The following is a 17,082-nucleotide window of genomic DNA, read 5'->3' on the forward strand; positions in this document are numbered from 1 at the left end:
TTGTGGTTGTGTGTTGTGGTTGTGTGTTTGGGATGAGAGGGCATGACCTTTGGCCCAGTGCTTCTATTCCTAGGAAGCCTGTGGGTAGCTTCTAAAATGCAAACTCAGGTTTGGGAAGCCCAGGGTGCTGGAAAAGGAATTTGTTTGCATTCTGATATAACTTGAAAATATTCTTCCTGCCCCCCCCCCCATACCACCCGTCCCAGTCCTGTGATTTTACCTAAATCATATCCCACACCCGGAGTTTCTCCTTGTGGGAGTCTAATTTAGCAACTATTATTTTTCTTTTTTGCCTTTGCTTTCAAGTCATATTCAAGAAAGTATTGCTAAAACCAATGTTGTAAAGATTTCCCATAAGTCATTTACTAGGGGCTTTATAATTTGGGTGTTAACATTTGATCTTTGGTGTATTTTGAGTTGGGTTTTTGAGTATATCGAAGATGAGCTTTATTCTCAGGCCAGGGGATGCTCTACTTCCCCGGCACTGTGTACTGAAAAGACTCCTTTGTTTGCAGCGGCTCCAGGCCACATATTTCCCTATCTATGCATCTGATGTACTGGGCGGTATGTATGAGGCTTTATTTCTTGATCTGTATTCTATACTGTATTTCATATGCTACACATATTCATGCAAGTACCACGGTTTTGATCACTGTTGCTTTAAGGTACATTTTGAAATCAGAAATGTTAGGACTCCAGTTCATTCCCCTTTGAGGATTGTTCTTGTTCTTTGTAGTCTCCTGAAGGGTGAGGTTGGAGCCTGGACTCCACCGCTCGAGTCCCGGGAGGTATGGCCTTTGGGAGGCTACTAAACATGAGAGCAGAGCCCTCGGTGACTGGAGGAGTCCCGTTATAAAAGGACTCGGGTTGGAAGCCCCACTTTCTCATTCCATCACCTGAAGACATAGTGTGTATCCACTCTGAAGGACTGTCACCAAAACCATTGTCTTGAGAACAGAGAGAAAGCTGCCTTCATAGACACCAAGTCTGCCGGGTCCTTGACTTTCAACCGCCTATGCTCTCAATCTATAAGAGAAAGGTTTCTATTCTCTACGATTTCCCCAGCTGCTGGGGTTATTGTTACAGCAGCGTGAACAGACTAAGGTAGGGCCCTTTGAAATTCCACATGACCTTTAAATATGTTTTCCCAGAAAACAAAATAGCTTTTGACAGATATTGCATTGAATTTGTAGACCTCTATTTGGCAGCACTGGCCTCTTAAACAAGACTGAGTCTCTCCATCCAGAACTACGGACGGTTTTTAGTTCTTTGTTTATTGGCTTCTTCAGTCTTTCCGTGTAAAGTCTTTATTTCTGCATTTCTCTTTTTTCTCATCACTGTAACAAAATACCTGTCAAAAAACAGTGTAAGGGGAAAGGGATTGATTCTTGGCTTCCCTGGTTAAGAGAGCTCCGTGTATCATGTCGGGAGGAGCATGGCAAACTTCACAGCTGTGCCAGCTTGTAGCCTGGCTCCTCATACCTGGGAAAACCAGGAAGCAGAAAGCAGGACTGGGACCTGCTGACATTCCTTTCTCCGTTGACTCACGGAGGGAGGGACCTTTGCTTCTTCCTACCTTCATTCTTCCATCCTCAGTTAAAACACTCTGGCACCTTCCCACACATCCCTGGTGGTGCGTCTCCTAGGTGATTGCAAGTCCATCCAAGTTGGCAATAAATATGACTACTATTAAACAAACAAACAAACAAACAAACAAACCCGTTTCATTTCTTTCTCAGATCATTTCCTACTATATTGAAGTGATTTTTGTTTGTCTGCTTTGCCTTGTTGAGATGTCGTACACGTACATACACACATATGGTACACCTCTATAGCCCAGGCTGGTATGGAATTTATTACGCAGTCAAGGACGGTTCTCACATTCATGACAGGCCCACTGCTTTAGTCTCCATGTTCTGGGAGAATTCCAGCATAAGTCACTGTGCCTCACTGATACAGTGGATTTTTACCTGTTAATTTGACACCATGGAGTTCCGTTGAACGTATTTATTCTAACAGTATCTATATATGTGCCCATTGGCATTTTTACATAGAAGATCATGCCGTATGCGAACACAGAGAGTTTAGCTTCTTTCGGATTCAGATGTATTTCATTGTTCTTGCCTGATTGCTCTAAGGCTGACTTTTCGTCACTGGGTTTTCAAATCCTTTTTTTTTTTTTTTTTTTTTTTTTTCTGAGTTGGGGCAGTCTTCCTCTATCTTTATCATCTTATTTAGATTTATAATTTGTTTTATTCCATATCAATGAGCATTTTGCCTGCTTGTCTGTATGTGCACCACACGCAGGACTGATACCCTTGGAGGTCACAAGATGGTGTTGGATCCTCAGGATCTGTAACTACCATGTGAGTCCTGGGAACTGAACCCGGGTCCTCTGTGAGAACAAATGCTCGTAACCACTGAGCCATCTCTGCAGCCTGCCCTACCTCCTCTCCCTTTCTCCTTCTCTTCTAAAAGAAAAAAATATATATGTACATATATGTATATATACATACACACACACACATATATGTATATATATATGAATGAGAGAGAACCTGAGTCTGAGTATGTACACACATACACATCCCACCTTCATGCAGGTGCCTATAGAGGTCAGAACAGGGTATCGGATCCCCTGGAACTGGAGTTGCGGGTGGTTGTGAGCTGCCTGCTGTGGTGCTGAGAACTGAACCTGTGTCCTTTGCAAGAGCAGCAAGTGCCCTTGATAGCTGAGACTCCTCTCCAGGCACAAATCTGTGATTGTCTGAGCGTGGCCTCTTGTTTGGCTCGGGGGCTGGTTATTGCTTCCTAGACTGACCGGATGTTTTCTCTTCTCTTCCATTAATTTAATGAGTGACATTTTGGAAAATATTTGGTCCAACTCACATGTGAAGCTATATTCCTGGATTTCCTGTGTCAGGTTGTATTCAGTTACCGACCTCATCTCATTATTAGCTGTTTTTTTTCCAGATTTTCTGTTTCTTTATGACTCAGTCTTGTACACTGTGTGTGTTTCTAGGACTCTGTTCTTCCCATCTGAGTTAGCCAACTTTCTGGCATACAGTTGTCTGTAGTATTCTCTAATAATTCTCTTTATGTCTGTAACACATTTCTTTTTAGCTAGTCAAGCTAGGGACCCTAGGTGGCATGGGGTTCTCTATGTAGAACAGGCTAGCCTTGAACTCACAGAGATCTACCTGCTTCTCCCTTCCAAGTGCTGAGATTAAAGACATGTACTACCACACCACATGTGGATATTTTCCTATTCTTTATTCCTTCCCATTTCGAGGCACCTGGATTAGTGAAGCACATCTCTAGGTCTTCCTGGGAGGCTCTTTCCAGAAACGACCGGATCCTGAGGTCTCTGACTTAATGAAGTTTTAAGTTTGTCGGATTCACACTTTGAGTAGATTACAGGAAGCAGCGGCACTGTGCACAGTAGGGTCTTTGTTGGGGAAGTAGGTCAGTTACTGGTGTGTCCTACATCTTGCCTTGGCCACCTCCTAGCACTGCTCCTCTCTGTTCTTTGGCTCCATGAGATAAAGAACCTCCTCCTCCACACTGTCAACCTTGTGGCATCTTTGCCTCATCGCAGGCCCAGTGAAGCCAGGAGCCGTGAGCTGACATCCTGAACCCAAGGCCCAAACACTCATCCCCTTAAGTTGCTCAAGTTTTCTGTCATAGTAAAACAGGAACTCAGCAAACACAAAACCACAGTGCTCCGGTGTTTCTCTCTCTCTCCTCTGGATTCGGCCTCGAGTTGTCTCTAAGTCTTACGAGTCTTTGACCAATTTTTACATGCTATGTTTTTTCTTTTTCATTTTGTTCTGTTATTGTTTTTTAAAGATACTTCCGGCTGGAGAAATGTCCTCGTGACTAAAGGCACTGACTGCTCTTCCAGAGGACCTGGATTTAATTCGCAGCACCAACAGGGTGGCTCGCAACCAACGATAACTCCAGTTCCAGGGAACTCTCTTAGGGTTTTCGTGTGCACCAGGCGCACATGTGGTGCACAGACATGCAGGCAAGACAGCCATACACATTGCCTTCGCTACTTGTCCATTGCTATGACAAAAACACTATATATAACCCAAGGCGACTCATAAAGTTTGAGCAACCACAAATTTTGGGGTTCATGTTTCCAGAGGGTAGTGACTATCGTGCTTGGGAGCTTTGCAGCAGGCAGACAGGCATAGTGCTGAAGCAGTAGCTGAAAGCGTACATCTGATCCACAACTGTGAGGAGAGAGAGAGAGAGGGAGAGAGAGAGAGAGAGAGCACTACCTGGGAATGATGTGAGCGGTTGTCTCCATTCCTCCCTACTCTCCTCCCTGCTGCGACACCCCTCCTAGTGTCTCCCTAACAGTTCCACCAACTGGGTACCAAGCATTCAAACAGATGAGTTTATGGATGCTGTTTTCAGTTCAGACCACCACATACGTAAAGCAAAAAAAAAAAAAAAAAAAAAAAAAAGAAATCTCAAAATAATTATAAAAAGAAAGATAACGGGAAAAGATACTTCCTATGATTTCAGTCTTTTAAATTTATTTAGAAAAAGATTCAACAGTCTCTAGAGAGTGCCCAGTGTTTAAGATACAGCTCTCCGTGGCTTCATTTCTCAGGACCCAGGCTGGGCAGCTGACAGCTCATAGTAACACTAGCTCCAGGGGATGCAGCACCCTCTACTGGCCACTCAAGGCATTGCACTTCGACGGGTGAATGCACACATATACAGATGTGTACGTGTGCATCCACAAAAGGAAAAATGTACATATAAAAATCACTGATTTTGTAGTCTAGTATGTGATGCTAGACATGTAGTCTATGTGATGCTCTACATGCTCTTGGGAAAAACTGTCATCTGCTTTTGTTGGATTGAAAGGGGTTAAAGAAAACCATTTATTTGGGGAGGGGTGTGTATGTGCATGCGCGTACAGCAATGCTGTTGTGGAAGTCAGAGGACAACACAAAGAAATCAGTTTTCTCCTTCCACTATGTGGGTGCCATGATCAAACACAGTGGTCAGGGTTGTAATAGGCATTTTTATTTGTTGAGCCATCCCTCTGGCCCTAAATGGGACGTTTTTTGATTTATCTGTTAGGTCTGGCTGTCGGCAATGCCTTTTAGATCAGTTACTTTCTTATTGATCTCCTTTCTGGTTCATCCATTCATTATCAAAAGCGGGGTCCTGGAGTCTGCCGTCATCGCTACCAACTTTTACTTCTCCCTTTAATTCTGTCAAAGTTTCTTCATGTATTTATGCTCCCTAGTGTTTGTTTGGAGTATTTAACACTTTCCCTGGCCTCATATATGCTCAAGTTTTCCATTCCCTTAGGTATACTTTGAAGGTTTGCTCTCTGTCTCTGGGTAGAGAATGTCTGTTTCCAGTTACACCAGTTACCTCAGTCACCTCAGGCTGTTTCCGCTAGTCCTTCCGTAAACACTGTGGGCGTTTGATCGGTTTTGTCTTTTGGCTGCGCTGTGGATGGAACCCAGGGCCTCACAAATGCTAGGCCACTCATTTACCAGTGCAGTACTCTGTAGCTCACGTGACATTCCAGCGACTTCAAGCTGGATTTCTGTCACAGTATCAGTTAGGCCATTATCCCTATCCTTGAGTGTTTCCCCCCAGATTTGGTGTTTGCGAGGTACATGTTCTCGTTTGACTTCCTTCAAAATGTTAATTTCCTTCTGAGTTAAGTGGAGCATCACAGACTGCTTCAATTTCCTTGCAAAAGGAAGGAAAGCACAAATCTGAGGGTAATCTCGAATCCCCCCTAAAGACTGCACTTGCTACACAGAGGCTCCTGTTCCCTGTGGTCTCTCATTTGCTGCCCAAGGTTTCCCAGCCCTGTTCAGGAAGTCTCTCCTGCCTTAGGCTTAGGTGTTTTGAGTTGTTTATTGCGAGTGGTGGGATAGCACTCTGTCTCCTGCACAAAGATCTCTTGTTCTCCCAGCACCGTTTACTACAGACACTGATTTAGTGCACCGCATGCTTTGCTGCTTGTAGCAGTTCCTCACCTCTGACAAAGCGGTGACAGGATATCTGACAGAAGGAACTTAGGAAGGAAGGTTTTCATGTCGGCTCCCAGATTGAAGGTTATGGTAGTTTGAATGCCAATGGATCGTGTTTGAATACCAGTTCCTGGTTGGTGGAGCTCTTTAGGAAGAATTAAGTGGTGTGGTCTTACAGGAGGAGTTGTGTCCCTGGGGTGGGCTTTGAGGTTTCACACCATCCCCAGTGAGCTCGCTCACTTTCTGCCTCAGCTCTAATTCCCATGCCATTGCCTGCCTGTCTGTCACCATGCTCCCCACCATGACGAGCATGGACCACAACCCTCTAGAACTGAGAGCCTCTCTGTCAAATCCTTTCTCTCACATGTTGTCTTGGTCATACTGTTTTGTACACAGCAATGGAAACAGTAACGACAACAGGGGGACAGTCCATCACAAGGGAAGCATGCAGTGGGAGTTTATCTGCAGCAGGAAGCAGAGACAGAGTATGCTGTCAGTTTGCTTTCTCTGATGAAATTCAGTCTAGAACTCCAGCCAATCAAATGGCCCTCCCATAATCTTGGTGGGCCCTCCCACCTCCATTAGCCCAATCTGGAAACCCCCCTGACACACACCCAGAGATCTGTTTCCATGGTGATCCTAAGTCCCATCAACTGGGCAATCTAGATGAAGCATCATGGTACCTGTTTACATATTTATTTGTGGATTCTCTATTCCCTTGGTCTATATGTTGATTTTTACGTCAGTACCATGTTGTTTTGTTTACTATAGCTTTGTGGTATAGTTTGAAATCAGGTATTTTGGTGCTGTCATCCTCTTACTCCATCCCTTTGGTTACTGGGGCGGGTCTCCTATGGTTCCATATGAATTTTATGATTATCTTCTATGAGTGTAAAGAATGTCATTGGAACTGGGTACAGACCTTTAATCCCAGCAAAATACCTGACAGATACTCGTGGCAGGCCTTGAGTTGCTTAGTAGTCCTCTCCTTTTCCCAGGAGCCTTTTAAAGTGTATTTTTTTTCACTGTTTCATTCCACTTGTTTTAAAGTCCAGTGTATCTTTATACTAAAGTTGTTGACGCCAGTATGTGGAGACGGGACCAATTCTTAAGTTTCTCATATTGATCTTGTATTCTGCAACCTTGCTGAATTCTGGTAACTTTGTAGACTGAATTGGATATTTGATTTAGACACTTGAGCATATCTTCTGTGCAGAAAGAATTTTATTTTTACCTTTACAACCTAAATGTCTTTAATTCCCGTTAGTGCCTTACTTCAGCGGCTATGAACTTCAATAAAATATTGAACAGAGGCAGGGAAGATGGTTGTTTTTGTCCCTCATCTCCAAGGAGAGCTCAGGGTTACCTGTTAAGTTAGCTGTAGGTTTTCACACAAACAGTCTCGTGTTGTTAGGAAGAATTTCTCTTCTTACTTTGCTGGGAAATTTTTATAAAGAATGGATGTTGGATTTTTTTTTTTTTTTTGCCAAAGCTTTTATTCGACTGATCAATAGTATCACTTGTCTTAATCTGGATGGCTATGATAAAACACTGGAAGCTGAGTACCTCTAGTATCTTAAGGGACAACTCTATTCATACACGGTACCTTGTGACCATGACTTCACATGGTGGTAGACTCATATTGAGTGTCCCTCACCAGGCTATGAATCCTATGTACCCCTCTCCCAAAGGCTGTCTCCTGATCTTATGTCTGGTGATCAGGTATCAAGGTGGGAGTCCTGAGGATCCATTCAGACTACAGCAGTGCGTGTATTTCCAAATGGCTGCTGTCATCTTTTTGTTTTTGTTTTTCTGTTTTTGTTTTTGTTTTTGTTTTTCAAGACAGGGTTTCTCTGTATAGCCCTGGCTGTCCTGGAACTCACTCTGTAGACCAGGCTGGCCTCAAACTCAGAAATCCACCTGCCTCTGCCTCCCGAGTGCTGGGATTAAAGGTGTGCGCCACCACGCCCGGCTTACTGTCATCTTCTCTGAATCACATTGGGTCCTAGACTTTAGGGGCAATTCAGATTACTGCAAAGTTTGCCTATTACCCCCACCCCCATTGAACCCTTTTCAAAAAGCACAAGGCGATAAACAAGTATCAGAGCCTACCTCTGAGATTGGCCATGACTAGCAAGCTTATCTGATGTGTTTAACACAGATTGCATCTCTGGTTCAACAGCTTTGACAACCATGTAACGGTTAAACTCAGTATCAAAGTAGTCCTACTAAATTTGCACAAGTTCCCTTTCACATGACATAACTAGAGCTTTTAAGAATAAGGTTTGGTGGCCCAGTGTTTGAGAGATCTTGGGGGTTCAGATTAATTGAGACTGCTGGTCCTCCTACAGGATCACCCTTCTCCTCAGCTTTTTTCAGCCTTCCCTAATTCAACAACAGGGGTCAGCTGCTTCTGTCCATTGGTTGGGTGCAAATATCTGCATCTGAATCTTTCAGCTGTTTGTTGGGTCTTTCCAGGGGCAGTCATGATAGGTCCCTTTTTGTGAGAGCTCCATAGTCTCAGTAACAGTGTCGGGCCTTGGGGCCTCCCCTTGAGCTGGATCCCACTTTGCGCCTGTCACTGGACCTTCTTTTCCTCAGGCTCCTCTCCATTTCCATCCCTGTAATTCTTTCACACAGGAACAATTATGGGTCAGGGATGTGACTGTGGGGTGGCAACCCCATCCCTCACTTGATGCCCTGTCTTCCTGCTGGAGGTGGGCTCTATAAGTTCCCTTTCCCTACTATCTGGCATTTCATCTAAGGTCCCACCCTTTGAGTCCAAACACTGTATGTACCACAAAACAGACAGCATACACCAGCAGATATGAGGCCCCCAACACACATGCAGTAGAGGACTTCCAGGTCTCTGTTCATTCATAGATGGTGCACCTAACCCTCAAGAGAATGGAGGCCCCAGGGAATTTAGAGGTCAGGTGGGGTGGGGGTGGGGACATCATGTGGAGACGGGGGTTGGGTGGGGAGGAGGTATGGGATATAGAACAATCTGAGGGTGGATTGGGGTCAGGGAATAGAATATGTATGGAGTGTAAAAAATTAATTTAAATTTTTTTAAAAACTAGAAAAAAGATAAAACAATGATTTTACATAAGATGGTAAATGAAATTGAAAGGATCATTACTTTTCTATGTACCAAATCACAATAGAATATATCATTATGGATGTTATCACAAAAAAAGAATAAGGTTGCAATCTGAAACTTCTTCCTACCTTCCAACGCATCGGTGCAGCCAACACTGGAAAGCCTGCACTGAGGAGGGAGACGTGGGCACGCTGGCACATTCACTCTTTATCTGTTTGCTTGATCTGGGGCTCACATATACTAGCCATATGCTAACATGGAGCTATCCCCCCTCCCCCACAGCCCTCTTTTAACTTTTTATTTTGAGACAGGGTTTTACTAGGAAGCCTAGGCTGCCCTATAGCCCGAGTTCCTCCTGCCTCTGCCTCCACCAGGTCTAGCTTCATTCTTTTTTCTCAACTTCAATTTTACCTTTGGAATATAACAGAATTTGAAATTGCGGAGTGCGTGTGCGTGTATGTGCGTGTGTGTGACATTGAGGAGGGCACATGCGGCACCATATACTTGTAGAGGTCAGTGCTCTCCTCTTTATGGAGTTCCAGGAGTAGAATTCAGTCTGCCATGGTTGCTTGCTCAGCGAGTGCCATGACAGCTGAGCCCTCCCTCCTTCCGTCCCTCCCTCCCTCCCTCCTTCTGTCCTTCCCTCCCTTCCTTCTTTCCTTTTCTCACTATGTATCTCTGACTGGCCTAGAACTCAGAGATCGATGCTCCATGTCACCTTTGCTTTTTGCGACAGGATCCCCCCCTGAACCTGGATCTCATCTATTTGGACCTGCCAATGGGCACCAGGGATCTACCCGTTCTATGCCTGGTACGGGGTTACAGATGTGGGCATCCAGGGATCTGCCCATTCTATGCCTGGTACGGGGTTACAGATGTGGCCAGGCTTGTAAGTGGGTCCTAGGCTCCAAGCTCATGGCCTCGTGCATATACGTGGGCACTTTACTGAGACATCTCTTAAGCCTGCTCAAAGGCAAATGTTTGCTTGTTAGATAAACACACATTCCCAGGGTGGCTGAGGAAGCAGAGGGGAAGACGGTAGCCTAATTCAGGCCTTGCCAGTGCAATTTTTAATTTCTTCTTAAGTTAGCATAAAGGTGTTAGATCTGAATGTGGCAGCAAATGCAATTTTTTTTATTGTCAAAAAGAAAAAAAAGTCCACAGGCTAAAATGCTTCTAAAAACTATGCTACACACCTATTTCTTATTTGGTACTTTTCTTTTCTTTGTGTCAATTTTATAAATTTCAATTAAGTTACCTAAACAAACTTCTGCCAGAAGCCAAGAGAAGACCATTAATCTCATCTGTCAACAAGGAACCTAAATTAGGAATTGAAATGTCCTTCTTCAAAGCAACAATCAGATGGATACAGCAAGCAGTCCGCGCAACCATCTCCTCTAATCTAAGCTGGGAGAGGAGAGTAATGCCTCAAGGTGTTGACTCGGCAGGTGACTTCAGCTGTATCTTCTGCAACCTGAACTCAAGTCATAGAATATTCCTGCTAGAGCCGTGGCTTTCACCTACTGGTGCCCTTTAACACAGACCTCCGGTCATCCAATCAAATTTTTTTGCTACTTCATAACTAATTTTGCTGTTATGAATTGTAATATAAATCTCTGATATGCAGGATAGTCATGGGCGACACCCGTGAAAGAGTCACTTGAGCCCAAAGTGGTCACAACCCACAGGTTAAGAAGCAGTGTGTTAGAGGGTTGGAGCGCCCAAGAAAATAGATGGAGATTTTAGTAAACCAAACCTTCTCATCTCATTAGATTGCTTTGGAAATGCCTTCAGTCCTACTCAGTTTGGGAGGATGAGGGCTGACTGAGCACTGGAGAAGGCAGCAGCTGAGCAGGCACAGCCTGGCTCTACTGTGTCAGTGCGCGTACATGCTGGCACAGACGGGGCCAAGCAGGATTTTGTAGGGATATTTTCTTTGTTCTAGCCAACTTTAATCTGCTTCTGACTTGCTAACAAGTGACTTGGGGAAAGAGCTGTGCTGCCCAATTTTATTTAAGTTCTTTGAATCTGTGGGTGAAGTGCTTCCAAGAAGAAATGACAAATGGGTCTCATTTTAGGTCGCTATTATGAATGACAGGTTAAACAACGTTCTTACAATCTTGAGAATATAATGACTACATCTTTAAAAGCCTCTAGGGACTATTGTACATTTAGGAATGAGAGTCAGTAAATTATTTATCTACACATTAATCTCTCTAAAGAGATCTCCAGCCTTTTCAGTTTGAAAGCCAGGCTCCTAAGTCTCCACTTTAGCAACACTGTATCTGAAGGGCCTACATCTGTACAAACATTGCTAATGAAAACACCAAGACAACCCCCAGAGAAGCAAATAGAAAGAGGTGTTAAGTCTAGGGTGGCCTTCCCACTGGTACATTCCTGACACTCGTGGACTCCACCTCCATGCCAAAGGTTACGTAAGAGCGGTGGTTCTCAGCCTTCCTAATGCTGCAACCCCTTAATCTGCTTCCTCATGTTGTGCTGACCCCCAACCATAACATTGCTTCATTGCTACTTCATAATTGTAGTTTTGCTACCGTTATGAATCATAGCGCAACTCCATGATATGCAAGGTATCTGATACCCTCAGAGGGGTCATGACCCACAGATTGAGAATCACTGTGTAAGAGGGCTAAGGTTTGCTCTTTGGGTTCCAGAAAAACTCAGGCCCATACACAAGTCTCTTTCCGACTTACCTCAAGATGGATGAATTCCATCTTTCGCTCCCCCGTCCTGGAGATGCAAATGGTCTATCAATGAAGACTGCTCTAGAGAGGTTAGCAGGCAACGCACACACTGTCAAGCGTGGGCTCCAAGGTCACAGTTGCAAAGGGACAGACATCAGAGAATCGGCATTCCAACCAAATCACTTTGTCAGTTAAGACCACCAACCAACAAGAGGTCTATTTATTCCCAACAAAGACACCTCAGCTAATGCTGACAACTAGTAACATATTGGGAAAATTCTCTGGAATTTATGTCTAAAGTCTGAACTGCCTACTAAATGTAAAAGGTAGTGTTTTCTTTCTTTTTTTTCCCTTTTGTTGTTTTTATTGATACTTTGTTTTTCTTAAGAACAACAGGTCTTAATATTATACAATAGGAGTTTAAAATTCTCAGTTTCAAAATACCTTGAATTTATCTTTAGAGCTCAGGATTTTGTGCCCAGAGGTGCCATAACTATGTTTGAAGGGCTGGCTTGATGGGTGACACTTGGACACAGACCATCAGTCTGTGAGAAGGCAGACAAAACTTGAAGCCAATAGTTTTTCAACTGGTGTAAAACACACAACATGTGGTTGGAAAGATGGCTCAGCTGTTAAGAGCACTGACTGCTCTTCCGAAGGTCCTGAGGTTCAAATCCCAGCAATCACAGGGTGGCTCACAACCACCTGTAATGAGATCTGACGCCCTCTTCTGGTGTGTCTGAAGAGAGCGACAGTGTACCCACATACATTAAATAAACAAACAAACAAACAAACAAACAAATAAATAAATAAGTCTTAAAAAAAACCACACACACATACCATAAGCTTGGCACTTTCAGCATTTTACTATGTCACCCCGTGGCTCAGGAATACTGTACCATACAACCAAAAGCAACGACTCCACAACTATTGAGCAGCAAACCCCCCCCCCCAACCCTTTAGAAACCTGTCTTCTATTTTCTGTCTCCTTGACTTTAAAAACATTGGCTTTTTGATCCTACCTGGCAAATAGAATCCAATCCCTTCACTTCAACCAAGTGGCAGCCAGTCACCCACTGTCATAAGCCCACTAGTTAGGCTAGAAGAGCCTGCACTCTAACAGGCAAAACACACACAATCACATCTTTATTGGCCCTCGTTTGGACTTAGTAAATGTAGCCGACTTCAGTATCTAAGAATTGCCTCCATGGATCCAATTAGACATCACCAACACATAGAAACATTGTGTCTGGACCAAGCACAGCGTGGGTTTTTCTTTCATTGTTCACTTCAACTATACAGACTAACAACTAGTTACACAGTACTTAATTGCAGTAAGGAATATATCCTCCCCGGCAGGCGAAAGCTGTGTAATAGTTGTATGTGACCACCACACCACTATACATGGAACTTGCGTTGTATAGGGTTTTTCTTTGGGAGTAACAAACCTATTTTAAATAGTGATGATGCTGGCATAACCTTATAAACACACAAAACCATGGAATTATACCCTTCAAAATGATTTTATGTGGAATATGAGTTTTAACAAGTAAAATCATGTTAGGAAAATTGGCAGGATGGCTCAGAGGATAAAGGTGCTTTCCATACAAGCATGGTGACTTGAGTTCAATCCCACATAAAGGCACAGGAAAATTACTGACTGTACACAGTTGCCCTCTGGCCACCACACATGCTTCATAGCACACACAGTATACCACACCCCACCCACATCATGCAAACACACACTATTAAATTTTAAAAGTTTTAAGAAAAAATCATGTAAGGGAAGCCAGATGCAGTGGTAGTGAGACCACACCTCTATGGTGAGTCCTTCTATAAGCTGTAATAGCTAGGTCAGTCTACTCTCAAGTATCTTCAGACACACAGACAATTCATACTGGAACAACCCATGAACTCCTATCAGTATGTAACCAAGGCAGTCAGTAGAGGAAGTCATACGACCTCCTTCATTTGTACAGAGCCCCAGTATAACCTAACTCAGTCTACACAACAGTATCTGTGTCACTGGGACAGCCCTGTAAAGGAATTCTCAAAGTGCATACAGACCCAGTGCTGACTCAACCTTGCAGATACCGGGCACCCCTCTCATGTGTCGTCTTTAGAAGTGAAAACTACAGACTTCACAGAGACACACGCACTAGCTGCTGCATTTGCACCCATGCACTGACAGCTCCTGAACAAAGATCGGTGTGAATATGTGAAGCACCACGCAGGAATGTGCTAGCTATTGCTGAGGAAGGGAATGTACCATTTCAGCTTCTCCTCACTTTATGTCCTTTCAAGTGTGCAGAGGAAGAGCCCAGGAAACACCAATAAACCGGAGGAGGCCAGCACCTTACCCACTCCATTTAGAAACAAAGAGACCGACCACACAACTCAAGGATGCACACAGTGAGGATTTTATTTGTCATATTACAGTAGCCCAAAGATGGCTTTCTGGAAGGCAAAGCACACACACATTTTAGAAGTCCTTTCCACTTACTCTAAGGCCCCCTCTAGTGTTTGAAAAGCTCCAGGCCTCACAGGATACAGGAGGAAGAACCAACGCTGGGCCAGGACCTTCTAAAACAAAATACTTCTGTTCCATTCATGTCACCAAAAAAAAAAAATCAGGACCATGTAACCATAATTCATATTTCAAATCCCTGCTATGATCATCTGTCTCGTCACCCTCAAGTCCAGCAACCCCTCTGTTGTTTACTGCGGGGTTGCTCTTAGAAGACAAAGACTTTGTTAAAGACAAGAAGCATATGATGCCTATAGAGGTTTCAATTTCACAAACAAGAAATATACTGAATGAACATTACCATGTAACCTGCTTTGCTTGTGTTGAAGTTACTGGTAATTAGTACACACCTGCTAAAGTATACACTTAAATTTGTTATTTTTGGGAATCAGAATTCTTACTTTGTTTCAAGATGCTGCATGACCTGGGAGATTGCTAATCTGCCTGCTCAGTGTCACGCAGAGGTAGGGATAAGCTCGCTGTGAGGATGGGGTGGTTTGGAGAGCGCAGTGTGAAGGAGCTCTGGAGGGTTACGGGCTTGCACTGGGCTCGCTGGGGTGCCTCTGAAAACAGACTGACTGCAGAGGGAGGGAAGCAGCTCCGTGGTGTTCTCAGCTAATGTCGCTAGGTATCAGTTTCCATAGTCCATTCCTGAGCTGTATCGCTATCACTGAGAAACAAAGGCAACCATTTTAACAAGAAGCCTCAGAGAGTCATGAGCAGGAGATTGTGGTCAGACCAAGCTATTTTCTCATGGTCTTCAAGTGGAGTCCAATGAAATTTGGAACTTGATTTGTGTTTAATCTGCATGAACTGTGTTTAAGCAATGACTAATTTGTCAGCCAACATGTCACACAGCGTCTCTGCCCGAGACTGCTTTATTTTCAAAGTTGTCATCTGCAAATACCACAGGTTGAGGGGAAAAAGACTGGTCATATAAATGCTTTTTAAAAATGGCTACACTTATAATTGGCTTCAACTTGAAGATATCTACACTCAAAGGGAGCAGGACACAGCGTGTTTAAAGTGCAACATATTCTCTCTTGGCTCAACATAAAAATTATACAGTGGGAACTACTGTGGTCAGTTCTCCTGGGACAAGTTGTGAAAGGCTGTTTTTAAAGTCAAACAACAGATTTTAAACTGAAGAACACTGAAAAGTCATTTTAAATGAGCATATAAAACACAATTAAAATGAAGCCAGCATTGGAGAGGTAGCGTAAGTAAAATCAAATAAATACTATATACAGTAACATATAAAATTCAGCTTATAAAAATTATAAAGAGCATTCCAAAGTAGCCACTTCCCTTGCTTTTGAGGATTTTACAAAATATCAAACTGCAGACCTAGCGTATCTGCAAACGTTTCCCCGGTGGTTTTTAACTGGCACTGTTTTTGGTCAAAACCTCTCTGATCTGCCGGTCGAGTTCACTTATTATGCGGTCCTCATGGTTATAGACACCCGTTCTCATCAGAGTGTCCCTTTCCTCTATCAGGCGTGTCAGGTAGTCATCCAAGCCTTCTTCCAGCCCAGAGCCCCTCGGGCTGCCCAGCTTCCCACTTGCAATCTCTTTGCAGTCCTGGTACTGGTTCTGTTCTTGCTGCCTTAACCTGGGAAATCAAGAGCAAATGCCACTGTAGCTGACAAAAGACCATTTTGACTCTTAATAGCACTATTTAAAAACAAGACAATTCAAAATTCAGTCTTACTAGTTTTTTGTTGTTTTTTTTTTTAAGTAAGAGAGCAAAAACCAATAATTACCACCTGATAAAAGCGATATATTTATAAAAACACAAGCTGTGTTTGTACTTACAGAATGCATGCAAGCAGTAAGGCACAGGACAACACACCCTTAAGCATAGCACATAGGGAGAGAGAGACAGGAAGACCACAAATCCCAAGCCAGCTGGGCTATACAAGACAGTTTCAAACACAAAAGCCAGGCGAACACAGCTCACTCACTATCAGTGGGACAGCACTTGACTGCCACTTCAAGTCCCTTGGTTCAGTTCCTGTCACTTAAAAATAATTTAAAAAAGCACCAAACACAGACACCAGAAAATGACTATTTTGTTCTAAATTAAGATGCATATATATATATTTATTATTAATTATAAATATTAGTTACATGCTAAGTATATAAATAGAAGAAAGAATACACTCATGCATGCCAAGTAGATGTGCAGAGGGCAGAGGCCAACTTGGTACCAGTCCTCCCTTGCACTTTTAAGAAGGAACCTTTGTTGTTACTCTGTGGTGTATGCCAGGCCAGCTGACCTGCAAGCTTCCGAGAATTCCCATGTTTCCTCCTTTTATTTCTCTACAGGAGCAAGAGCACTGGGATAAGTGATACACACTACTGTACTTTCTTGGGATTCGAACTCAGATCCAAATGCTTGCAGGGCAAGCACTTTTTATCCATTTAGCTGTCTCCCTTCCTTCTCTGTGTTAATTATTATAGCTACCTCGGATGAAGGGATCTTCTAAGCAAATTCATGATCCATGGTGCCAAACTACAGGTCTAATCATGTCCCTTTTTAATTACTTGATTATATAAGATGGAAAAATGTATTTTTTAATACAAGAATATCATCCCTATCAAGTACTTACTGAATTGTTAGAGTCACAATAGAATATTTACACTTGGTAGCTGCGGAAGCCCTCAGAATTCCAACAGGAAACTTTAATAACATGCCTGACCCATGCTGTGTGTTCCACTCCCTTGCTT

General features: G+C 43.3%; 1 protein-coding gene and 1 long non-coding RNA gene across 3 annotated transcripts in view; one reads left to right on the top strand and one right to left on the bottom strand.

Annotated features, from left to right (window-relative positions):
* Window positions 1–17,082, top strand: part of Gm19466 (predicted gene, 19466) — a 57,268-nt gene that overhangs the window by 19,350 nt on the left and 20,836 nt on the right. The gene's annotated exons all lie outside the window — the stretch shown is intronic.
* Cep120 (centrosomal protein 120) overlaps window positions 14,223–17,082 on the bottom strand; it is a 63,914-nt gene continuing 61,054 nt past the window's right edge. For both annotated transcript variants that reach the window (XM_011246906.2, NM_178686.4), the window contains one exon: window positions 14,223–15,964. In XM_011246906.2, coding sequence (XP_011245208.1) covers window positions 15,863–15,964 — 102 coding nt within the window. In that variant the 3' untranslated portion in view covers window positions 14,223–15,862. The remainder of the gene's footprint in view (window positions 15,965–17,082) is intronic.

The sequence above is a fragment of the Mus musculus genome, chromosome 18 (genome assembly GCF_000001635.26).
Source record: "Mus musculus strain C57BL/6J chromosome 18, GRCm38.p6 C57BL/6J".
Lineage (NCBI taxonomy): Eukaryota > Metazoa > Chordata > Mammalia > Rodentia > Muridae > Mus > Mus musculus.